Source organism: Megachile rotundata, chromosome 5, assembly GCF_050947335.1.
Source record: "Megachile rotundata isolate GNS110a chromosome 5, iyMegRotu1, whole genome shotgun sequence".
Lineage (NCBI taxonomy): Eukaryota > Metazoa > Arthropoda > Insecta > Hymenoptera > Megachilidae > Megachile > Megachile rotundata.
This window is the reverse complement of record NC_134987.1, coordinates 12,448,491-12,475,165: the sequence shown is the minus strand read 5'-3', so window position 1 is coordinate 12,475,165 and position 26,675 is coordinate 12,448,491. Positions and strand designations below refer to the sequence as shown.

The following is a 26,675-nucleotide window of genomic DNA, read 5'->3' as shown; positions in this document are numbered from 1 at the left end:
CAATCGAAGTTACTGAAACGTCAATAACATTAATATCAAATTTTCATATCAAACATTGAGAGTAGATATTTTTAATCCCTTGAATTTTTTAAATTATTGAATTTCTACACATGATATTTCTACACATAATATGTCATTAAAAATTTATATAATATTTTTCAAAAGTTCAAATCAGATAGTTAGGGCCTTTTCTTATTACATATTGAGAGCAAGAAATTGTCGGGAACATTTCTAATAAGTAATTATGTCAAAAGTTAATTAATAAAATGTCTTTCACCATAAAATCTACTTATGAGAAATATGTTCTCGATAAGTTCCAATTCTTAGCTAAAGGGAAGTGTCCATCACTCGTATTTGTCCACGTTTTTGACCGTATTTTGATGGAAAATTAGATTTTATTCCTTGTTTCTTTTTTACCATTTCGTGACGCTTTTAGGGAACCTGTCAAATATCATGCAATGTTAAAAATATAAAAAAATAAGATTTGTATCGAGAAAACGTCATCAAAATTATGTTTCCTTCGTTCCGTGGTAAAGTGGTTCACATTGTTGCACAACAAACCAAATAATCCTAATTTCATCGATTGCAAGCATTCGCGTTTATCTAGGATTATTGATTCAAGTCCGAGATATCCACAGACGATAAGATTCCAAATCGGAATGTTTGATTATCGTCTGTTCGGTATCTCGTAAATTAACAGCTACGATATTTATTATCCAACAATACCACTGAATCATTAACAGCTAGAGCAAAATCGCTGATTATTTCGTCGACGTGGGGTTTGCTAAACAAACTTCAACAAACCTTCAGAAACAAAAACAAAAAAACTGACTAGGAAAAAACCAAGAAACTCAACACGGAAAATAGAGAACACAGAAAGGGTAGAACTGTTAAAAACCAAAAAAAGGAGGAAAAAAAACAGAAAAAGATTTATGGGAATAAAAAAAAAATTCAACACCGTGCAACTCAACACTCGTTTGCGATACCTGACAGTGGGGGTAGCCAGTCGTAGTAGATCGTCGTCCCTGAAATCCCGTTAATTCTCTCGACTTCATCGAGCATGGACAAAGAATAAAACACAAACGAATACAAAAGAATAAAAAACAATATACGAACTATCCTGAGTCCATTGTTTATTTATTCGTCCATTAATGAATTTTTTAAAGAAGCACTACTGTATTTGTTAATTGGAATAAAACTTTGTGAGTTTATAGAGCGATAGAAGATTAAAATGAAGTTATGTCTTATTTAAGTTTAATTGATTTCTCATTCACAAAATGTCGTTCATGGCGATATAACGCGAAGGAACTTTATTACTTGATGATATTTCGTGTGGAGACGTTATATTTAGTATGAATAGCAATGTTATGTTTGGTTCTACAACGCGTGGTGATGCAACGTGTAGCAATACACTGCGTGGCGATATAACGATTGTACACGTAGGGATGTAACGTGTAGTAGTTGTACACGTGGTGATCTAACTTGTAGCAATTAAAAGCGTGATAAATTAATGATACGACGATACAACGCGAGGTGATCATACGCGTGGCAATATAACGTAAGGTAATTGTACGCGTGGCGATATAATGCAAGGTAATTGCAAACGTGGCGATATAACGCGAGGTAATTGTACGCGTGGCGATATAACGCGAGGTGATACTACGCGTGGCGATATAACGTGAGGTGATACTACGCGTGGTAATATAACGCGTGGCGATATAACGCGTGGTGATACAATGCGTGGCGATATAACGCGTGGTGATACTACGCGTGGTGATACTACGCGTGGCGATATAACGCGTGGTGATACCACGCATAGCGATATAACGCGTGGCGATATAACGCGTGGTGATACTACGCGTGGCGATATAACGCGTGATGATACTACGCGTGGCGATATAACGCGTGATGATACTACGAGTGGCGATATAACGCGTGATGATATAACGCGTGGTGATACTACGCGTGGCGATATAACGCATGGTGATCGTATGCGTAGCGATGTAATATATAAAAACTTAACGTGCAGTGATTGAACACGTAGCAATCTAACAAATTGAACGTATGGCGATATAACTTGTTACAACACATATCACTTGACACGAAATTTGAAATAATAGTATCCAAATAAGTCACATCATTGTTCCAATCTTGCATTACTTCATAAACCCACAAAATTTCATCGAAATTAACGAATAAAAATTGTCACTATTCCCTTATTAAAACGATGAAGAGATTTATTCGAGGAGCAGAAAAGTATCCAGTTGTTGAACGAAGCTAAAATCCGGCTAAATGAAAGCAGGCACAATATAACAAATCGAACTCGACACACACAGAAACGGTTAGAAGAGCAAACGATCATCATCATCATCATTATCATCATCATCATCATCATCATCATCATTATTGCAGATGCAGTGAGATGTTGTTAGTCGAGGATGGCTCAAATCGAAATCGAAATGAAATCACAATTTTCGCAAGAAAAAAGGAAAAAAAAAGAAAACGGTGATAGAGGAGGATAGAAAAGATAATATATGAACGAGAGATTGAGAAATTCCGAAGGAAATGTAAATGTGCTACGAATCGCGAAACTCGTGGTGGAACAAGCGTCAAGGTGATCCACAACGAGCGGTAATTCGAACGCGCTCGATCGCGATCACGTACACATGAAATATCGCGGGAGATCTCTGACGAATAATCTCCGGCTCGTTCCACGCTGCTTTATGTCCGGTTTAACTCATTAAACTCCGGTGTATACGTTTTATTTTCTCTTTCATTCTCGAATTAATACGATACAAAGTCTAAACACGCGATCCGTGCTTTCTGTTTTGTCTTTCCTTCTTTGCTAGCCCGCTTATTGAAAGCTTTAAACGAAATTTAAAAACTAATTCCCGTTTATTTCTGGTAGTATCTTATACACGAGACGATTACAAAGTGAATGAATAGAAGTTATTTATTTGTCGACAAATTTTTACTTTTATTTATTTAGTTTGAAATCATTGAATTCATAAGAAGAAAAGGTGAATTCATGAACAAAAATTAATTAATGAATGAAGTATTTTGAGGTGTTAGGTTAAGTCACATTTGGTTAGGTTGCTAACTTGAGAGGTTAGGGTTAGGCTTGTCTATGAACTTGTAGGTTAGGTTAGTTTAAATCATTGAATTGTAGGTTAGGTTTAAGTTACATTATTAAGTTGTAGGTTAGGTTTAGTCAGATTATTAAGTTGCAGGTTATAGCTAGATTAGATAAAGGTTAGGTCAGGTTAGGCCATATATACACTTAGTTTAGGTAAGGTTAGGTTAGGTCGTCAAGTTGTATGGTACAATTAGTTCAAGGTTAGAAAATTGTAAAGTTAGGTAAGTTCAGGTAGTGAAGTTACAGATTATTTTCGTAAATTGTTCTCATTTAAACTTGAAATATGATTTAACCTAGTTTTAAACCCCAGCGAATAACTATCTAGTTCTAAACCTGTCCTCGTTCCATGGTATCAAACGTGAAAGGTATCTGTGCCAAGTCTTGTTTCGTGTCCATCTTCGAAATGAATGTATCCTCTTTGAAAATCGAGCCTGCAAGGGATTTGCGTCCGATCGATGATCGATCACACGTGAAACGTGACTCAATGATGGCGCGTTGCCGCGTGAAATATTCACATATGTTCCATGGACGCGGGAACGCGAGCAGAAAGACAAAGTGTACCGAAAGAGGAGAAATAACTTCCGATAATTAGTCTCGTTCTTTATAACCCAGAAAATTCAGATTGATCTCCGATTCGCGTGCATGAATCGCGTTTAGTGTATGTGTGTACGCGCTACCAAGTGGATAATGATCCGCTGCAATCGCTTAACTGCTTGGTGCAACAAAAGGAAACATTTTTCCTGTTCCTCTAATGAACGTGGATGCTCGTGACGCTTATTACTTGTACGTATGTTATGAATGTGAGAATCATGTTCACTTCGGTTTCCGACGAATTTAATCTTCACGCCGGATCTGAATGGACGTTAACACTTCGCGTTACACGAATACCTTAATACGCTGCTGCTTAAATTTAATATCAACGTGCAATCATTTTTAATATTTCGCGAATTGAAAATAGTGGAGGTGGGAAATTTAAATACACGGAGTTAGAAATGGCGGACATGTTCTCTAGGAGTAATGGCAGTGTACAGAATACTAGCTATAGTACTGAAAAGTTCGCCATTTCACCCCATGCAAGTTTACCTACAAAAACTGCTTACGTTATGTGTTTATTCGTATTTTGTTAACATTCTAAAAATTTCCCTATCACTCAGATATCACTATTCCTCACATCCAATTAAATTTGAACCAAACGTGATGAAGAATATTCGCAATCAATCGTTAGAATCAATTGTTCCATTTTGGTAATGTTTCCGCTCTAAATTTAATAATTTAACGTCGATGTAGAAGTAAATGGAAAAAGAAACATTCAGCGATAGGAGCTAATAATGCAAATGGGTTAAAACGATACAAGAGGCCAGCTGCAGCATAAGGCTCGACTCGCGATAGAGCGAACAACCGCTCGCTAAGCCGCGTATCGTGTACTTACGCTTCACGCTATCTGAACGACGAGCGTTAACAAATGTAAAATATGAAGCACGAGAATCGCGAGAGGGGCTCAAGTGGACCCCGGAGAAAGGAAAGCCAACACCGAACTATTTTTGCATGGTGAAATTTTAATCGGACGCAGAACCCGTGCCTCCACTGACCGAATGCCTGCTCAAAGAGAACACTCGCCATATCAAGATAAATGTAAATGTAACTTCAATCACAATTTATATGTTACTGTAAATGAAAGTGATAATGTTACTGTAAATGGAAATATAAATGTAACTGTAGATAGAAATTCAAATATACAAGTATATGTAAATATAAATGTAGACATAAATGTAAATGTAAATATAAATGTAGACATAAATATAAATGAAAATACAAATGTAGACATAAGTGTAAATGTAAATGTATATATAAATATAAATGTCAATGTAAAACCCTAATAAATAATATTTATAACAACCACAGTTTGAAACTATTACGGTAACTACTATCAAGCGTTCAATTAAAACAGTAAAAGTCCTACTACTTAAATACATTTAACTTTAACAAAGTGATGGAAAGTAATTAATGTGCGAGTGCATCTAGAAAGCTAACTTCTTCATAAAATGTTTATGGCGAATGATTTTCTTTCTCTTTGCCTGCACTCTCTAGCCTGAAGATACTGTTCGATATTTGGCTGATAATTTGGATATTTTAAGACTTGACCTAACTTGGCCTCGACATATTTAATTTGGGAGCTGCTGGATTTTCACATGTCTTGTAAAAATTCAGTCTCCACATTTCTAATTCTCTACCAGATCGTTTTGAGTTGTTGAGTTTAAAAATTATAAAAAGAAACCTGAGTACAATTATATGAAAAAATTGAGTAGACCCATGGGATGTATCTACCCTAGAATGCCCTAAATATGCATAGTCTTATTTTCACGATATTCTTAAACATTTAAAAATATTTTCCAATTTAATCTATCATACTTGAAAGAAATATGGTAACCGGTAAGCTATGGCTACAAGAAATAATTTCATCCCTCGACTAACCCATTAACCAAATTTCTGAATATTTAGTCCGCAACGAATCATAAAGCGTTGCAACGGAACCTTCTTTTCGTAATTATTTTGTTAACCACCTAAATTCCGAAATGAAGCTTGCGGCAAAAAATGAGTTAATCGGACGCAGACCCCGAGGCTCGACTGACCGAATGGTTGCCCGACCAAAGAGAACACTCGTAAAATTAGTAAAGGTGAATGTAAAACTGTACAGGAGAGAATGAAAGAGAGAAAAATACGAGTACTCGACTACCGCAAGAAATGCAGTTAATGATCTCGTTAGGAAGTTCGTTATTACGCTTGTTTTCACGGTTAGCTATAAGAAGAGACGATGTGTGCGAGACTTTTGCCCGCGCGCGTTCCTCTACGATTTCGAGCGGGTGTGGGCGGTCGTGTGTGCAGACGGTAGACGAATGCAAAAATATTTCCTCGAAAATTGTGCAAGAAATATTTCGAAAAACAACGAAAGAAAGGATAACTGCGTGTTTATGGTCAACCCTTTCGCTACCGTCAGAGTTATTGGTCAGAGTGCTAGTCAGAGCTACTTCATTGACGTTTACTTTTATTTTTGAGATTATTATTTTGGTATTATAATATTATGTACTGATGCACTCATTTATTCTTTCATGTATTTATACTATTTTATTATTTTTCTATTTTATATTTTTAGAACATAGTACTATTTGTATGAGTTATCACATGTGTGAATTTAAAAATCTGATATCTTGGTATTTCAAAATTGTTAACCTATCAGCTAAGTTTCCACATTTCTAATTTATCGAAATTAATAATACAAAACTTCTGCACTTTTAAACCTCGTTTTCTAAATTTCTCAATTCCAAATTATAAAATTTCTAAATTTCTAAATTCAGAAAGTAGAGTATTTTACAATTAACTACATCATATTAGAAGACAATTTAAGTACTCAATCTACAAAAATTAATTAAAAAAAGAATTTCTAATTCCATGACTATTTCACAAATTAATATTTCTGACGTCTTCCATAAATAATTTGTTTTTGGAAAGCGTTCGGTAGTGAAAGGGTTAAAAAGAGTAGTAAAAAGCCGATTAAAGATACAAATTACTGGTGAAAGTTATCAGCGAGATAATGTAATCCGCCGATGAGATCGAACTATCGATCGGGAATTCGTTCTGCTCGTTTTTCTTCGCTTTCGAAATCTCTATTTTTAAAACCCGTCGAGAATCGTTTGCGTTCACCTGCGGCAACAGGATTCGTAAGAAACGTCTCGAATTGATTTTACGCGTCCGCTAATATTCTGGCTTGTTTTTCCGAAATTGCAAAATACCGCGGGAAGAATGTACTCTTTGTTTTTAACGCGTGAATAAAGTTTGTATAAGAGCGGCTGTTTTTGGTTGCGCGAATATAAAAGTAAAACCTTTGGAACGAGGTACTTTGGTTCGCGCCGCAAAAACTTATCGACAAAAAGTGAACCGAGTTTTGAAACATCAATTTAACGATTAATTTCTTTTTGGTAATTGTTTCAAGGACGTGCTTTTTGAAAACTCAATATGCGTATGATTTTTAAGTAATACATACATACGTGTACACATACAGTAACACATGCGTGTATATATCAGCTGTAGGATTTTAAAACAAAATGTTTGGTTTTTGTACATCAATGTAATTTATATGCATTGGAAGAAATAAATTATAAATAAGCTATTATACCAAATACACGATTTTATTTAAAAAATATCGATGTTACAAATACTAGTCACTTTCAATTTAATTAAAAAATATCGACTCTGGACAATATTTTTACCGGACAAAGTTGCAACAACAAAAAGACTTTTGTAAATAAAAACGCGTGATGAAGTGAATCCATAAATCCCACAAAAACGAACAGCAAACGAAATGTTTTCAATATCCCATGTGTCGAATATAAAACGAGCAGAACTAGTAAAACAATATCCCGATTACCCCAAACAAAGCGAGGAATTTCTGGAATAGCGGATATATCAAAACACGCTGTATCCAGGTTCGATTAAAATCGCGTTAAAAAAAATTACCTTTTTTTTTTTTCAATTTTCAATTACTAAAAGTATCAAAGCATTCGAATAAAAGTTAGACCTTATATTGTAAGTTTTGGTATATTCAAATGCTGTGTTTGTCGGAGATTGTTGAAAGATAAGGTGCATTATCAAAAGAACATCGCTATTCGCAATCTTTTCTTGGCAACGTCATCACGAGTTAAAGGATTACGCAGGGGATATTTTCGCTAACCACCACACCCAAAACGAACATTACGCGAATTATTTTGTAATTTCACGGCATCGATTTATAAAACTCGCGGTATGGGAACTGTATCTGCGCATGCCTCGTTCTGTGATGTACAGTACCCGGCAAAGGTAGACCTCCCTAGGGAAAAAGCCCGGGTAGAGGCAAAGATTCTACCATCATAATTTTCGAGAATTACTAAACATTGTAGCTGATTTACAGATATCTCGATCTACAATGTGTTTCAAATCAAATTCTTTTAGACGTTTATAAAATTACAGATGGAAGAAATATGAACACACAAATGTGCAAATTAAGAAATGTATAAATTAAAAAATTTTAAACTTTGAACATTTTTATGTCTGAACCATTTATATGTTTGAAAGAGTATAAGGTCAAGAATGTTCAGTTTTTGAAATTCTACAACTTATGAATTTGAAAATTTAGAAAATTGAAAGTAACTTTGAAAATTGTCAAATTTCTAAAATTCTAAACTTGAAGAGTTGCAAACTTGGAATTAAGCTTGTAATTCATAAATGTCCAAAATTAGAAATATGAAAATCCTAATGGAATAAAATTGTGCTATTTGTCCTAATTGATTAAAATGATGGAATCTTTTAACACTACCATTTTCTCTAAGGAAAAAATTCTACGCCATGCTCAATACTGTACCTGTGAACTGACATTTACAGCATCACAGTTCTCACGCGACTATGAGTTGTTCTACTGTCTGTGGACATAACGCACGGTACAGGATCAAATAAAAAGGATGAAAGAAACCGCGATAAATGGAGAGAGGTGAGTTAGAAAACCAAGAAAAATATTAGAAACAAAAATAAAGCGGGTCAGTGTTTCCCAACCTTTTTTTGTGCCATGGCCATCTTTCTAAAATTCTTATACCCTCTATGTAATATAATTTTTAATACTCAAAAATTTAATTGTTCACTGAGGAAACTTAAATGATAGATTTTAGAGAAAAATCACTAGGAGATTCTTGAAGAAATACAATAAGTAAATTTTCAAAATGGAGAACAAGAACGAAATAATTTTGATTAAAGATTCTATACTATTTTAATTATTAACCCTTTGCGGTACTTTGATGATTCTGACACACTCACTGACGCACTCACATATGACATTTTCACAGTTCAAGTATGACGAATGTTACTCGTACGTTTTAATATCCTTAAATTTGAAGTATGAGTCAAAGAGGTTAATAATTATAACTTACATTTAGTGAAATCCTGAAGCTTGATGTGGTTAACTCTGCACGAGTCAATTTTTGACTTTCCCCCTTGATAATCAAATTGCCACCCTATGAACTCAACGTTGGGAAACACTGACGTAGGTGGATGTTCTACCGCTGGAACCAGCGTGAAAATACCTGAGGATAAGTCAGGCGAATCGGAAGATAGTAAGGCCGGCTTTAAATTCATATTGCAGTTGTCTTTATCGCAGCATTCGATGGACCGATAGATACTCGGCTTACTACTGCAGATCCACGGTTTTTCCGGTGGGAACCATTGTTCTCGGCGCAAGCAACTTTCAAAATACCACAACATATAAAACAGAAGAAAAGAAAAATGGAAAAGTATTCGGTCGACTAATATCGATCTGTTCTACTTGCTACACTTAACGGACCGGCCACGTTTTCAGTTTTTCCATTGTGACTTCTTAAGACGCGTCAACGAAGATATTTTTGCCCTGATTTTTATTGGGGTTAGTTTCTTATTTTTATGTGTTTTGGGTCTTTTATTTTTAGTACAGTACTGTCAAATTTTTTTAGGCAGCTTTTAGGTAGATTTTCAGATAGTATTTTTGAGTAATTTTGTAACTTCTTTTATCAATTTTTTAGTAATTCTTTGATTACTAATATGATTTTACTAATATGAATTACTTTGATTCTATTTCATAACGATGAATGTTTTATGATATACCACACTCTTACACAAATAATAAACTTTGTAAAATTTTATTAAATTGTAACGCTTGGAATATGCAATACATGTTAATTTAATTTTCTTAAAAAATATCCAGAAACCTAGACAGGTCTGTGCCTTCCCAAAAAATAACCCGTCCATTAAGTGCTAAAAAAACAACCATTTCTGTACACATCTATAAATAAAAAATCTTTGCAAAATATTTAAAAAATTCAAAACTAATTTTTTAACATTCTACATTGACTATCTATTCTGAAGCTAATCACATGTTTCAGTAGCTAATAACAGGATGTGCCACTCAGGTTAGAGATCAAATCTCAGTTCTGACATTGCAACTCTTGCATGAATTCTATTATCTCGTGATTGTTAACAAAAAAAAGAAACTTGAAGAACTATTTGAGATTCGGTTAATTGGTTGAAACGTAGTATAATCAGGATCAGTAATAAAATACATCATTACGAAGTGAGTATCAGTAGATTGCTTGTAATTGTATCGTCTCGGAATGATAGTCTTTGAACTTGTCACAAAAACTAGTCTCCAGACAAGTAGAATGAGTTTCGATGTACACTCAAGAGCAAATCTGACTTCCCTGAGGAAAGTAAGAGCTGTAATTCGATTTTTAGGAATTTTTCCAAATTTGAAAGTTTGGGAGGGGGTTAAGAATAAGAAAAGAGAAATTTGGGGATATAGAGATTTGGAAATTTAAGAATTTAGGTCTCGGAATTTTACAAATCCTAATTGAAGGATTTAGAGATTTAGAGATCTAGGAACTTGAAGATCTGGGGATTTGTAGGTTTAGAAATTTGTAGACTTCGGTATTAAAGATCCTTGAAGTTGACAAACTTTGTGATTTGGAAATTTGGGGTTTTTGAGGATCTTGAAATTATGGGATCTAGGGATTTGTAGATCTATATATATGGGAATCTAGGGGATTTTTCAGGGACCTTGGAATCAAGGGATGTAGAAATCTAAAAATGTCTGGACCTAGGAACCTTTTGGTCTTGTAATTAAGAACTCTAGAAATTTTGAGATCCAACAGTATGGGAATTTAGAAATTTGGAGGAATATTGGAATCAAGGGATCTAGGAATTTGGAGATCTACAAGTATGGGAATTTAGGGATTTTTCAGGGACCGTGGAATCAAAGAAGATTTTAAAAGAAATCCTAGAAATGTCAAAAGACTATAAAAACCTATCCCCGACCACGAATACAAATACTCAGACCAAACCGTACTGGACAATTTATCTGACCGAACCAAACTTCCTTAAAATGTTCCAAAATCCCCAGAAAAATTGTTAAAAGTCCCGACAGGTATCTAACGAGGGTGTGTGGGTACACCCTCTATCTTGCAAGAATATAACTCTTGTAATCAAAGATCACAAATCATATTAAAATAAATTATGAATTCTTAATATCAACGTTGTCTGACTCTAAGCCCTCCTACATTAATAAACCACAGCATTTTAAACCAGCTTCAGCACAATATAACTGCATTATTGGTTTTACTGTCATAGATATTACTCGAAGTTATGAAGTAAACAGTCTCATTAACTTTGAAAGGAATTATGCATGTTTAAGTGGTTTTAAAAGAAGAACGAGCGAAACAGATGAAATTTTTAATGAAACCGTCTCTTAACTAATTAAGTAATCTGAGCCGTGCTATTTTCGATACGATCTCCGGTCGAATATCTGAATTATCCGTCTGGCACATTAAACATTTAGGCTTCGTCCGCACGTCTAACATCTCAGTCTGTCGCATGTCGTCTAGGTCGGTCTTGTTACAATTCAAAATTGTGTATTGTATTCTATATATGACACGGCATTCAAGATTTATCGTATGTATAATATAGTAGACGTTTTATAGTGTATAGATATAGTATCGTATATGGTAGATTTTCCTAAGGAAAATGGCGATCTAGGATAAGTACTCTTCAATTAGTGTAATAGCATTACTGATGTGGATATTGGAAATTATGGCGCAAGGTTTCGCAAACTTTTTCAAAATATTAATACTTCAAAGCCTCAAAATTCAATAATTAACAATTTTTATAATTCAACAATTCTTGAACTCTTAAATTCTAAAATTCTGAAATTTCAAAGCGCTAAAATTCTAACATTCTGAAATTCCAAAGTGCCAAAATTCTAATGTTCTGAAATTTCAAGATGACAAAATTCTAATATTTTGAAATTCCAAAGCGCCAAAATTCTAACATTCTGAAATTCCAAGGCGCCAAAATTCTAACATTCTGAAATTTCAAAACGCTAAAATTCTAACATTCTGAAATTCCAAAGCGCCAAAATTCTAATATTTTGAAATTCCAAAGCGCCAAAATTCTAACATTCTGAAATTTCAAAGCGCCAAAATTCTAACATTCTGAAATTCCAAGGCGCCAAAATTCTAACATTCTGAAATTCCAAAGTGCCAAAATTCTAATGTTCTGAAATTTCAAGATGCCAAAATTCTAAGATTCTGAAATTCCAAAGCGCCAAAATTCTAACATTCTGAAATTCCAAAGCGCTAAAATTCTAAAATTTCAAATTTTCCAAAATCCCAAAGTCGTAAAATTTGAAAATCCCAACAGAATAACTAATTACTCTAATTACAAATAAATCAAATGGCTTTAAAATTATCATCAAAAGAAATTATCAGCAATCCCCCGATCGCCATTCCCCTAAACAAGCTTACAAAGTCCACCCTCTAACCTCACGACGCACCAAATGCGTCTTCCACCCAAATCAAATAAAACCCGTATCGAAATAAGACAATACCAAACTATCAATATAAGATCAAAAAAGGCAGTCTACATAATAGAAAGAGAAAAAGATATCCTCTGGATATCGTTATAAAAAACATTCCTGCGTCTCTAATATGTTAAACAGCCGTACGAAGAATGGATAATATATTCTGATCGATGCAAATCCTGTTTTATTTCTGCTACTACGAACGTAACTTTTATTCCAAGAATTTTAGGTCGGTTGTTTTGTGCAACATTTTCCTCGGAAAACGATAACGCGCTTATCGTTTATATTAAAAGATACGAAATTGGCCGTTCGATAAAATGCAACGAAATTGCAAACTCGTCGAAACAGCTCATAACGGTACACCGTTATTTCTATGAAACGAATATTTTTTTTCGCCCGATAATGAACAAAGTTTCGTGGTAGTCTGTTGATCGTTTACTTTAGCTTTCGTTCTAAGTTTATCCGGGACCTTTGTATTGACCGCAACGAAAACGGAATCAATTAACGATGTCTAGACGAACGAGCACAATTACAAAGTCTTGAACAAAAGACAAACAAATAATTCCCAAATGAAAATTATCTTTTTCGTCTGTCAGGGTTCATCTGTGGCTACCCCCACACCAAGCAAAATCTCATAGCGAATCAAAAGATATCGATCGCGAGGAGGAGAAATAAAAGTTCCTCGATTTCTGTTTCGTTCGACGACAAGAAATCTGAAAAGCGCCTTGCGGAGCGTTACCAACGCGACCACCGGCCGACAACAATAATTCGTTTCCGTCGAGAACTCCCGAAACAGGCGCTAATCATGGCTTGCAGGGCCAGCCGAAAAAAGCGGCTAAACGTTCCTGGAAACAACGAGGGAATCGATCGCTAACGGAACGAGACTGTTGAACTTCCGTCCGCGAACGCGATCGAAACAACTGGGAACCAAAGCTGCTCGAATCCTTCAATTATTTCGGGTGCTCGAATTAAGGCATATCATACAGTTATTACTTTCTTATGCACTTTTTTTGTGCACAATACTTGAGTATGCTTGGGACACATAGGCAGTCATTATCGGATGAAATTAATTGTGTATTTTATTTCAGTGGAATCTTCGTGTGAACTGTAGTGAAGTATTGGTACTTTGCAAGGTTGCATATATCAAATTTGGACATGTGAAGATTGTGAATCCGGAGTTTGCAGACTTGAAGTTTAGAAATTTCACTGCATATATAAACTTCATTGCAGATTTGAAGATTTGAAGGGTGCGAATATGGAAATTGAAAAATGTATAATTTTGAGATTTGAAGTTTGCAAACTTGAAGATTATAGACTTGAGATTCGCATATTTGCAAGTTGGGAGATTTGAAGTAGTGAAATCAGTAGCTTGCAAACTTTAAGATTATAAATTTGAAATTTGCAAGTGTGATAATTTGAGGATTTGGAAATTTACAATTGTGAAAATTTAGTGACTTTAATTTTGCAAATGTGAAATTTTGTAGATTTGAGTTTGGAATAATAGCAAATTTGGAAATTTGAAGATTTGAAATTTGCAAGTGTGAAAATCTGATAATTTTAATTTTGCAAATGTGGAATTTCCAGGTATGGAAATTTAGAGATTTGAATTTTGCAAATTTGGAAATTGGAAGATTTGAAATTTGCAAGTGTGAAATTTTGGAAATTTGAGTTTTGCAAATTTGGAAGTTTGAAGATTTGAAATTTGCAAGCGTGAAAATCTGGTAATTTTAATTTTGTAAATGTGGAATTTCCAGGTATGGAAATTTAGAGATTTGAATTTTGCAAATTTGGAAATTGGAAGATTTGGAATTTGCAAGTGTGAAAATTTGGTAATTTTAATTTTGCAAATGTGGAATTTCCAGGTATGGAAATTTAAATATTTGAATTTTGCAAATTTGGAAATTTGAAAATTTGAAATTTCCAAGTGTGAAATTTTGGAGATTCGAATTTTGCAAACTTGGAAATTTGAAGATTTGGAATTTGCAAGTGTGAAAATTTAGTAATTTTAATTTTGCAAATGTGAAATTTCCAAATGTGAAAATTTGAAGCTTTGAAATTTGTAAACATGAAATTTGCAAAATTTAAGAATTGAACCTCCAAATCCATAAATTTATGAATCACAGTCCACTAAAATGAAAAATCACTATAAATCACTATAAATCTTCATAAAAGTATATGGTTCATCCCCCAACGGGCCATATAGCGAGACTGCAACGGTACCCATCACATACCCATTCAATTCCACATTCAACCAGCTTTGTTCCACAAACATTTCTCACACAATTAGCCAACATATTAAAATCAACATAATTATTTAAACCATCATTAATACACGATAATTTTTATTATATAAGAACGATAATTTCCATCATCGATGAATTTGCATTCCGTATTTATTTATAGGATTTAATGAGTTTCACGGCGCAAAAGATAAATGAAAACAGACGTTTCGTTGCTACATCGTTTATCGCTCGTTTTATCCTCGTAGCAATGATTATCGATACCCAGTAACGAGCAATTAACGCTGAAATTAAATGAAAACATCATTCGAACAGGATAGCCGAGGCAGGGAAACACCGTTGTTTACCTTCTCGTGCAACAATCGTTGCGCAGATGCTGCTTCTATTTCAGATAACATGATTACGTTAAATAAACGATGTTTTAACTTTCAGAGATGCACACAGTTAAATCAATATTTATTACAATTCGTCGAACAGCTATGCTGTTTACCTTGTAATGCAGTGATTCGACGTTGCTACCAAATTTATTGAACGATACAATTTCGAACTACACATTTCCATGTTAATCAAGGTGTATTTAACCGTGAGCGTAAACCAGTGATGGGCAAATCAACTGCCCGTTCAAGAGTTTATGGGCGTCGTTCGCGTAGTGAGGTATTAGAGATATGAACAAGAAACTAGTTTCTAATTTTCACGATTTTAAATTGTCAGGTGTTCCTTTTGCACTTTTGTATTTGGACGTTGTGGTTTATTCAAGTTTTTAAACTTTTACATTTGGACTTTGTTAAATGTTCAAATTGTTGAACTTCTACATTTGGACATTCTCACATGTTCAAACTTTTGAACTTTTACATTTGGACGTTGTTAAATGTTTCAATTTATAAAATTTTTGGACAATGTTAAATGTTGAAATCTTCAAATCTAAAAATTGACAAATTTAAACATCGAAAAACCTTAAAACTTAAAAACTAAAAACTCACAAACACAAAAATTTAAATTTTCCCGCGCCCACATTTACACATCACCGGTACAAATATTCCTAACACATAACTTCCACAACATTTTTACATAAATGTGTAACAAATTGATCGTCCAAAATATTAACCCTTTGACGACCATATATTTTGCGAAACGATTCTTACGATTGTACATATATTTGTCTCGATATTAAAAAGGAGATTACTGGAAGGACCCTCGGCCGATCGATACACAGGATTGGGCAATAACTCTGATCACCTGGGTTATCTCCGTTATTTTTAGAGATACAAAGAAACTTTATTCGGGAAAGTTGTACGACACCAGGGAACCCATAACTTGGTAGTAATAATTTTTTTGTGGGTTAAGGATCTTCAAGGAAATTTCAAGATCGATTCTGTTTTTTTAACTAGAAGTATATATGGTCTTTTTTGTGGGGATCAATACTCTGGGTCGGGTTATATGCTTCGAATAAATGTTACGTAAAAAGTATTAAGGTCTAATTTTAATAAAATCAACGAGTGCTGACATATTTTATATGTTGGCAAAAAAAGAATAATTGAGATATTTCAAATGTCGAAGTTTTGGAAAAGTGGTACTGAAAAAGGCATGAAGGTCCAATATTAGTAAAATCAATGATTTCTGAGATATTTCGAATGTTCAAATTTTTCACTGAAAATATCACATGAATTATTAATTTTCTCAATATTGTAATGCTTCTAATACTTCTTCTAATAACTTCTACAAGTTATAATACTAGCTATATAAAGTTACATAAAGTTATATAAAGTTATAATACTTCTTCTTGATGAAAGTTTCAAAATCTATACAATTAAATTTGCAATTAAAAAATGAAGATCAACTTAAAAATATATACACAAAAATTTGTACAATATATGTCACAAAATCGTAATTATTATAGAAATGAAAATAAAGTGAACTAACTAACTTAAGTAAAAAATGACGTGTTGAAATGATGATTGATAGTCGTCAAAGTGTTAAATGCTAGATATTGCATCACTGCTTTCTAAATATGTCGTCGAATCACTGGAAGGATTTGAGTCGATTGCAAATCGACAGATCGTGACCAAAGAGAAATTTTTGATCAGTAAATTATTCTTGATAGCAAACTTCACATGCAAATACATTACCTTCGAGCATACGTGATAACATCGTTCTCTAAGCTGGTGCTAGCAAAACAATAGCCATCGGTTTCGCACGTGTGATTGGTTTCCTTGCAGATATCGCAATAACACTTCAGCCGTCCTGAAAAAAGAATGGAATAGTTAATGAGAGGTGGTTAAATATAAATTGCGTATAAATTTCAAGTATACATATTTAAATATACAAGTTTACATATTTCCAAAGGTAGAAATGTTAAATATGGAATTTCAGAAATTTAGAGCTGAAATTTTTGAAATCAGAAAGTGCAAGTTTATATATTTTGTAAGTTTGTAAGTTTACAATTTAAAAAATGACAAATTGGCAGATTTGTAAATCTAAAAAGTTCTATTAACAAATTCAGGAATTTTAAATTTACAAATTGGGAAATTTAGAAATTTCAAATAAACAACTTCAGAGACATAGAATTTAAATATTTGAATTCATAAATTACAAATTTATATATTTAAAAATTTTCCCTTTGAAAATTTACAAGTTTGAAAATTCCCACTTTGCAAATCCACAAATTCAAACGGTTCAATTTAAAAAATTAAAAATTTCAAATTTTCAAATTCAACAAGTTTAACAAATTGCAATTTCAAATTAAAAATATAAAAATTAAAAAATTTTAAATCTATAAATTTACACATTTCAAATGCACATATTCCAAGAACACCCGTACTTAGTTCTCAAATTACATAATTAATGAATCATAAAAAAAAGAACAAGCCGATTAACAAGCTTCCGTTTCACGATATCTCGTTACAAGTTCGTTCTTGTACTTACATCAATATTTCACGGATAAAGATTAAGACCTTCTCATACAAAAAAAAACTGACTTATAAATGCATAAATACGCATAATCTATCATTTTTATCACAATCGATGGATCTTGTTACATTTGACGAGTATCGATGAGATAAAAAAATCTTGCGATCGAAATGTATTTGCGCAATTATTAAAATGAACTGGGTTAATCGTGTCCAAGCTGTGAAGCAATCTTATTCTTAATAAGCTGTGCTAAAAAAAAAGTTCGCTCCAGGCAAGGAATACAACGCGGTTTACTAAGAATAATGATGTCTACATTATTTTCTCAATAATTCATCACGCTCTTGATGACGCACGCCATTTCGATCGCGTACCTTTTATTTTTTGCCGGTTTACATCATTTATTGACTTGAAAATAGAGGGTCTGGTGGCTCGAATGTTGTGTGGGGAAATTTGGGAAGATGGGGATTTGAGGAGATGGAGATTTAGGGGGATGGAAGTTTAGGGAGATGGATATTTGGAGATTTGAGGATTTGAGGAGTTGGAGATTTGAGGATTTGGAGATTTGTGGATTTGGAGATTTGTGGATTTGGAGATTTGAGGGTCTGGAGATTTGAGGATTTGCAAATTTGAGGATTTGGAGACTTGAGGGTTTGGAGATTTGAGGATTTGGTGATTTGTGGATTTAGAGATTTGAGGATTTGGACATTTAAAAATTTGGGGCTTTGAGGATTTGGAGATTTGTAGATTTGTAGATTCAAAGATTAGTGGATTTGGAGATATGAGAATTTGGAGATTTTAGAATTTAGAGATTTGAACATTTGAAGACTTGAGAAATTGAAGATTTGAGGGTTTGTAAACTTGAGAATTCAGAGATTTGATGATTTTAAAATTCATAGATATGAGGATTTGAAGACTACCAAATAAAGAAACTATAAATTTGAAAATTTGATAATCAGAAAATTAACAAAACCTTGGAAACTTCAAAACCCAAAAACTTCGAATACAAGCATCACACAACCTAATAGATTTGCTAAATCTTCGTTCCGTAGTTTCCATACGAATCCACGCACAGGAAGAGCCCAAATCTCACGACCTAGCAAAAAAACGCTATATGGGGTTCGGTATGCGGCGAATCCCATGCACAGGTATTTCCTTGGGTTTCGAACCCCTTTGGTCTCTGTTCGCGCTACGAAAGAGGCGTGCTTGGACCACGAGACCGACTTCGATGTGGGCGTGCGGTAATCACTCGAATTAAACTCGTTTCGTCAAGTCGTACCACCGCTCGAAACCGTGTATCCTGGTGGTCGACAGACGAGACAAATATTACACTCGGAATTCGTCGACGACGAACGTCTTCCTACGAGTTGCCCGACACTGTTATTTTAATTTCCCCCGGCGCAATCGTTTGAACGCCATGCTAGCGAATACTTCGGGGTAAAACCGGCCATTCCGGCGATAAAACTTAAGATTCGAATCAAACTTTTGCTGCGTGTTTACGAACTTTTGCTGGTGAATTATTGTCTGGGGGAGATAGATATTTTGGTATTTTGTTGCTGAAGAATTAATTAATGTTGACACGAGGGTTATTGATAAGTTATTGATATTATTTATAGCTTTGTCTATGAAAGTTCAAAGTTGCAAGTTCTCAAAGTATCTATTTTATAATTTACATAATTTATTATACAATTTGCAGTTGGTCAGATTTTTCAATTTTTAAAGTTTCAAAATAGCAAATTTGCAAATCACTAAATTTTACAATTTCTTTTACTAGATTTGGTCATTGGCCTGGAAATTTGAGGACTGAGTATTTGAACATTTATTATATATATATGGAAATCTAGGGATTTAGTGATGTAGGACATTGGTAACCTAAAAATTTGAGAGTGTAAGAATTTGTGGATGTAGGGATACTGAGTTGTGAACATTGATTTGTGGACCTTAATTTGAAACTTTGAAGACTTAAAAATTTCTTAAATGAAGAGTATAAGAATTTGAAAACTTAAGGACATCAAACTGAAAAAATTTGAAAATTTGAAGACATAAAAATTACAAAACTCACAAGTATAATAAATTTGCCAAGAGTGGAATCCAAGCATCAATAGTGAAATCCACATATCCAAAAGAAGCCTATGCAAACATGTATCCAAAAGATGAATACCATGAATATCATAAAATTATTCAATCCGTCGAAACGTTAACAGCGTTAAGAATCATCGATGATCCCATAGAGTGTAATAGGCAAGTAGAGTGTCAATCACCGATGACCCCCGGCAGTTATCAACGTGTTAACGTCGCAAACTGAGCGTGTACCAATTCAGTAGAGATCGTCGATCCTTGGTGATATTCCCTATATCGATTACCTTCCGGAGATTATCTCTCTCTCCTACGGAGAAATTGTCGAGCGAGCAATAATGCCGTAACGCGACTCGCTCGCTGTGTAATTTATTCTCTAGCGGAGATTCGTGATTGGCCGCGTAGCCATTGCGCGATTTCTGTTTAGACCTAATTTACGATTCAACAGTCAGCCAAGTAGAGGACTGGACTGATCTCGAATTCTGTATTCATGAGCCGGATACATACGTGAATATGTGTACCACGACTGGTAGATCGACATCGGTATACCTTTGACGCGTTATTCGACGTTCGCAAAATATTGGGCTGATTCAAAATTCTCACTCTCTAAATATTAGTGGATCTTCAAGATTTGAATTAAAATATTTCAGGAGGCTCGAAACAATTTTCTAGTATATTGACTTATATTATATACTGATTTATATTGATTAATATTAGTATCATATATTGATTTTTTATTGTATGGATATTTAACTATAATCACTGTTTGTACTTTTGGAAATGGCGGGAAAGTAATAAGGCTCTTCTATACTTTATACTGTAAACTTTATGTAAGAGGTGGATTCTTGACTTTTTGTACACTCTATGAGAAGTGAACTCTCGTCAAGTGAGCTCGTCAAAAATTTGAGTTCACCTAAAGAAAAGAGAAACTATGCACTGCTTATTACTATGGTCTTCACTGACAAAGAGTATCAGACCCTTAGACCTGATGGTGTCAGTCAGATTTAGTTAGATAGTGTCAGTAGACGATAGACAGTGTTTCTCATCGTTGGATTCAGTTTTGCTAATTCACTCAAAGATATTTTTGCTTAGGCAATTTTAAAACTTGTTAAGTTCAATCAATTCTTCTGAAGTTATTTCTACGTTACTGGTCGTTACTGTCGGTACTGAGTTTATACATCACATTACAAATCTAGTTAAAAACTACTTATTTCAAATTAATGTGCTAAAGCAAATGGTGAGTCACCTTCAGAGTATAAAGTGATCACAGACGTCATATAGTTACAACTGACTTAATAGTATAAAGTCAGTACATAACTGACAAAGTTAGTATGAAGCAATATGTTACTATGAACAGCAATATCCATCACATTTAACCATATTTATGCAGATTGTGAAGTAAGGTTAATTAAGAACAATAAAAATAGTGATTCAGAGTCTGTGAGATAAAATTTTGTTGAGCCCTAAATACATCGAAAGACCAGCCATATTGCTGTTCAATTTGTATGAGGTTCGTTATCGATTCGTATCAATCGTTCTCTTTTTTTTCAGAAGCTTTTTTGCCTGGATCGTGTCACGGCTCGATACTATACGATCACGATATTATCGTACCGGTAATTAAAACATATCGAGGCTCGTTGAATATACAATGGAGCGAGATAAATCGAGGCGTTTCAGATAAATCGATATCAACCTGTACGTGGTATTCTTATCGACATCGGGGAAATTGATTTTCGCCAAAGCTACGGGTAGACAGGTTGATAGAACTCTGGTTTCTTTGCTGATACTGTGGAATGATATTTAGAGTTGTTCGGAGATCGAATTGATCAACTTAGTGTTCTGGAGATTTTTGTTATAATTGTACATGTGTGAATGTAATTACTTTTGTTATGTATGTTACATGGTAACTGTGGTATGTGTTGTTACATTGATGACTTTATTGTGAAAACAGGGTTTGGTTATTAATTATAAAGTATGTTATTGATATTTGAGGATGTATCAGTGATATTGATGAGATGATCAATGGTGATTTGTGTGGAACAGAATGTGTAATTTTAGCATTGTGTTATGTTTATTGTTTAATCAATTTTAAATAGAAATTATCGTAATCGAAATCGAAGAAACTAAATTCAACAAGATTTGAGACATACTAACTGAACATAATTTAATCTGAACAAATTTAAACTAACCAAACCTAACTGAATGAAACCTAATCTAACAAGATTTTATCTAACATGAGTGAACATAACATCATTTGAATAAATGTAAACAAAAACCTAACCAAACCCAACTAAATGTAACCTAATCTAACAGGAGTTTATCTAACATAACTGAGCATAATATCATTTGAATAAATGTAAACAAAAACCTAACCAAACCCAACTAAATGTAACCTAATCTAACAGAATTTTATCTAACATAAGTGAACATAATATCATTTGAATAAATGTAAAGAAAAACCTAACCAAACCCAACTGAATTTAACCTAATTTAACAGTATTAGAAATCTATCCTAAAATAACTTAATCTCATCAAATCTATTCAAACCTAACTAAACTAAAGCCTAATAGAATTTGATCTAATCCAATATGATAACCTTAATTGAACTTAACTGAGTATAATTTAATCTAATCAAATTTAATCTAACCTAATCAAAGTTATCTAACTTAATCTAATCGGATCAAATATAAACAAATCTATCAAAATCTAAACTAAGCGTACTAAACGTAATCAAATATAATTAAATTTAGTAGAACCGAATTTAGCACATCATTCAAATATACTCATTCGTGATTAAATTTTAAATCTAATCTAATTTCAAATAGGAATAATTCACTTTAACGTTATTGTTGTATCAAATGATGAATAATAGTTCGATATTATCGGTGCCCATCGATAACGATAACATATCTAGTGACACATAAGATAATTCGGAAGTATGGGAAAATTTGTATAGGTAATGGATCGAGACTGAAAGTCATTGTTTACCACACGGCGCCTTCGACAAAAATAAATTGATAAATTTTGTATACGATATCCGATCGTGAATTCGCAACAAACATTACACGAAAATTAGAAGGCCACTCAAACAACGCGATAAGCTATACTTTGATAAAGCTCTGTTTATCGAGCTTTAGAAACGACGGAGAGACGGAGATTAGAAGAGGCAATGCTTCTCTCAAATGGTGAACTTTGAGATATCAAAATTCTGCATCAAAATCTATTAAAGTAATGAATTTTGCAAAATTATTATAGCACTAAAGTAGTATACAAGCAGTATTAAATGAAGGAGAGTAACTTAAATGTTAAAAAGAGTTGGAGCAAGAAGAAAGAAAAAAAAATGTGATAAACTGTTAAAAGCTTCCATATTTCTTTTCTCAATTATCACACATTATTTATTGCAGCTAATATTTCAATCGCCAATAAACCTTATCTATTCAATTAGCTATTAATTCAATCTATTCAATCGACAATCAATTCAACCTATTCGATTAGCAATTAATTCTATCTTTTCAATTAGCAATTAATTCAATCTATTCAATTAGCAATTTATTCTATCTATTCGATTAGCAATCAATTCAACCGAGCCCATTAACGATGGCACAAGAATTAGCATAAGTGTAGCAAAATTATTTATACGAATTAAGTTAAAGTTTAATTAATGAAAATAAATTACTGTACAGGTTTTATCAAATAATTTTAAGTTTTAATAAATAATTCTGTAAAATGTAAACTTTAAATTACATTAGCAAGCTCATTTCTTATTTCTGAATAAGAAACGAGGGTAAAATACCGATCAATCGAGAACCAATAACTTTTCAATCATTATGGATAAAAGTGGCTTAACTTGACATTCTTACAATTGGCAATTGAAACATTGTGCCTAGATAGTCGAGATAAAAATGGTTTGAGAAGCTTCATTTCCATGTTAATTAAAATTACGATGCCAAACACGAAGTTCCCTATTGTTCGACGGATCTGATGATTTAACGACCCGGGTAAAATGATCGCAAGTACATATCAAAGTAATAACCAGACGTTACAAACAATGAAGGACTTATCAGATACGCACGAAGGAAGTAACGTGTATTAATTAAAAATAATCGAGAATAAAAGTTCAACACCTGAAGTACTGTCTTACAGTACATACTTATTTACTACTGAATATTTTTAACTCATTTACATCACGTTTCATTTAAACTTCATGATCATGTAAATCTCTACTTAGTAACATCTTTCTTATCAATGCTTGTCAATTGCGCAAGCTTAGATATTTTTATGCACGAGTAAAGTCTTTAATTTGTGACGCATTTGAGAATTTAATTTCGGAATTTGGACTTTTGAAATTGGGAATATAAGTGTTTAAATGTATTTATTATTTAACATGTGGTACGATTTTCTGTTTCAACATTTTTATTGTGAAAGACCTTCTAAAATATAACAAACATAGAAATGTAAAAAATTGTATTACTTTCATTTATATAACTTATGAAATCCAGTAACATCAACACTATATGAAGACTGATAAAACATAATTTTTTAAACCCACACTCGACTTGATATTACTCATATTTTTATTGTCCATTACTGCAAGAAATCTATATACAATACATACAAATAAATATCAGGAATAAAGTAATAATTTGTAATAAAACTTTATAGTAATGCTAAAATTTTTAATCGTTGCTAATTATTCCGTTAATTTGCTTAGATTGCCATGCATTGATTTCTCCACCGAAAAAAGAGAAGTAACAGATAAGATTAGGCTAATCTTGGAAAGCGGTTCGCAGCAAATTATACTTAACTACACCACAAAACACTCGGTGTTTACGTGCAATTGACGCTTAAATGCTGTACTATTGAACTATCTCCTACAGTGATAGAGTCATTTAACTAATTGATATTCTAATCCTTTTAAACGGCGCATTTAAGGACCGCACGTTAATAAGGTCAATAAATATTGTACACCCTCGAGTACGATGACTAATAAAGTCCATTGCTCGTGAATTATAATCGTTAACCGGTCATGAGAGAAATTAACGACTGTGCAGTCAGAGAAAAAACAACGTCGATGAAAGATACCGGGGCGAAGCCACGACCTAACCTAACTTCGGTTTAACAAAAACATGACAAAACGTAAGTTTCATTTAACCAATCACGACATAAGTTTGATCAAACTGTAATGAAACATGACTTCAATCTAACTTAATTTAACTAAACTGTAACCTAACTTTAATTAAACTAAACTACTTAACATAAAATTGATTAAATTAAATAATATCTAACTTGACTTCTAACTGAATAACGACCTAACTCAACTTTGATCAAACTAAACTACTCAATATAACCTTGATTAAATTAAACAATACCTAACTTGACTTCTGTTTAACTGAACAACGACCTAACCTAAGTTTGATCAAACTAAACTACTTAACATAAGCTTGATTAAATTAAATAATATGTAACTTGACAGAAGTCAACTAATAAACATGAGTCCACATGATGTTACAATAATTATTTATTGATTTCTACAATAATTAGAAAGACCTAAATTTAAAGTTATGGTTATTTTAAAAAATTTCCCGCTAAAATTGTTTGAACAGTGCCACCATCAACGTATATACATGTGCTGTTTTAGTTCATAACTACAATTGTAAGGCATGTCTAGTCGAAAGAAAAGGAACATATCAATTGTCTAGTAGACGAAGTCCGTACAGTTTGTGCCGATTAAACGTACCCTTCCGCATACTTGACGAACCTCGTACAACAAGATTAATCGGCCCTTCTGTACGCAGTGCTGCGTTGCTTACGCAACGTTACGCGTCTTGTTGGAAAGCGAAAGAAAGACGGAAAGAGCGGGAACACCGTATTGGTCGAATAGAAGACAGAAAGAATGACAGATAGGTAGACGATTATACGAATGAAGAGAGAAATATGAACGAGAGAAGAGTACAGAGAGAGTAAAATAGAGGAATGATGAAGAGATGAGTAGAAAGAAAAAACGAGATTCATGTGCAATTTAAATAAATATTTAAATAAATGAGATGAAATTAACAATTACATTCGATCCTCAGGTGTTCCTCGCAATGGAATTGAACAATTTTATAGTGTACTTTTGAAAGGTCTTTTAGAAATATAAAGTTGGTAATATACCTAACCTACCACAAAATCTTGAAATCTTTTAAAACGTTCGTTCGACTATAACCTCAAGGTTGCAGTTTATAAGGACGTTGTTTATCTAATTGGATATTTGTTAGGTTAGGTAATGTTCCCTTTAATTCAATGAACAGTCTAAACTTCTGGCTTATAATATTCTGTTAAAAAATGATCTTTATTATCAAATCAGTTTAAAGAATAATACAAATATTTTGTAAAATATACACAATACTGACTAAACATGTTTTTTAAAGTAGTTACTGAATCTTAAGATTGTTTGTTTGACAACTGTGTGAATTTTTAAAATATGGCGGCAAGGTAAACATGCCACATCTTTAACTGAACATGAAATTGTTGCACACTGATATTTTTATGCTATCACATATTTAACTACTAGTTAAGATAATCTTAAAAAACGTTCTGTCAAATAATTAGTAATGGAATACATTCAATAAATTTATAATATTTACAATATTTAGTAATAGTGTGCAAATCTTTAAATCACTTGTGAAAGAAATGTTTTTCTTCCAAAATTCATATCTAGCAACGAAAAGTGTAATCGGTACAAATGCTTAAAAATCAGTACTGTTAACAAAATCATTACAAACGTATTTGAACGCAACATTGGATATTAATGAATCAACTCGTAGCGAGCTTTTTTAACGCGCATCGAAAAGGACGCCAGATTGCTCGAATTCGTTGGAATCGTAACAGTGAAGAATTCGAGAGGCTTCGAAGAAAAATTGTCGAATTTATTTGG

General features: G+C 33.2%; 2 protein-coding genes and 1 long non-coding RNA gene across 7 annotated transcripts in view; 1 reads left to right on the top strand and 2 right to left on the bottom strand.

The window, feature by feature from the left end:
• The window catches only part of TpnT (troponin T, skeletal muscle), a 107,795-nt gene extending 94,485 nt beyond the window's left edge, over positions 1–13,310 (bottom strand). The window contains exon 1 of the mRNA XM_076531558.1: positions 13,307–13,310. The gene's annotated coding sequence lies outside the window, so the exon portion shown is untranslated. The remainder of the gene's footprint in view (positions 1–13,306) is intronic.
• The window catches only part of babo (TGF-beta receptor type-1 babo), a 65,246-nt gene that overhangs the window by 37,221 nt on the left and 1,350 nt on the right, over positions 1–26,675 (bottom strand). For 4 of the 5 annotated variants that reach the window (XM_003701707.3, XM_012281653.2, XM_012281654.2 and 1 more), the window contains exon 2: positions 16,906–17,020. In XM_003701707.3, the coding sequence (XP_003701755.1) occupies positions 16,906–17,020 (115 nt within the window). Of the gene's footprint in view, positions 1–9,240; positions 9,399–16,905; positions 17,021–26,675 lie in introns of all 5 variants that reach the window. The other variant, XM_076531546.1, reaches the window with a different exon arrangement.
• On the top strand, positions 24,494–26,057 carry LOC143264436 (uncharacterized). Its single transcript, XR_013038153.1, has 2 exons — positions 24,494–24,895; positions 25,398–26,057. It is a non-coding gene; the product is annotated as an uncharacterized LOC143264436 (long non-coding RNA).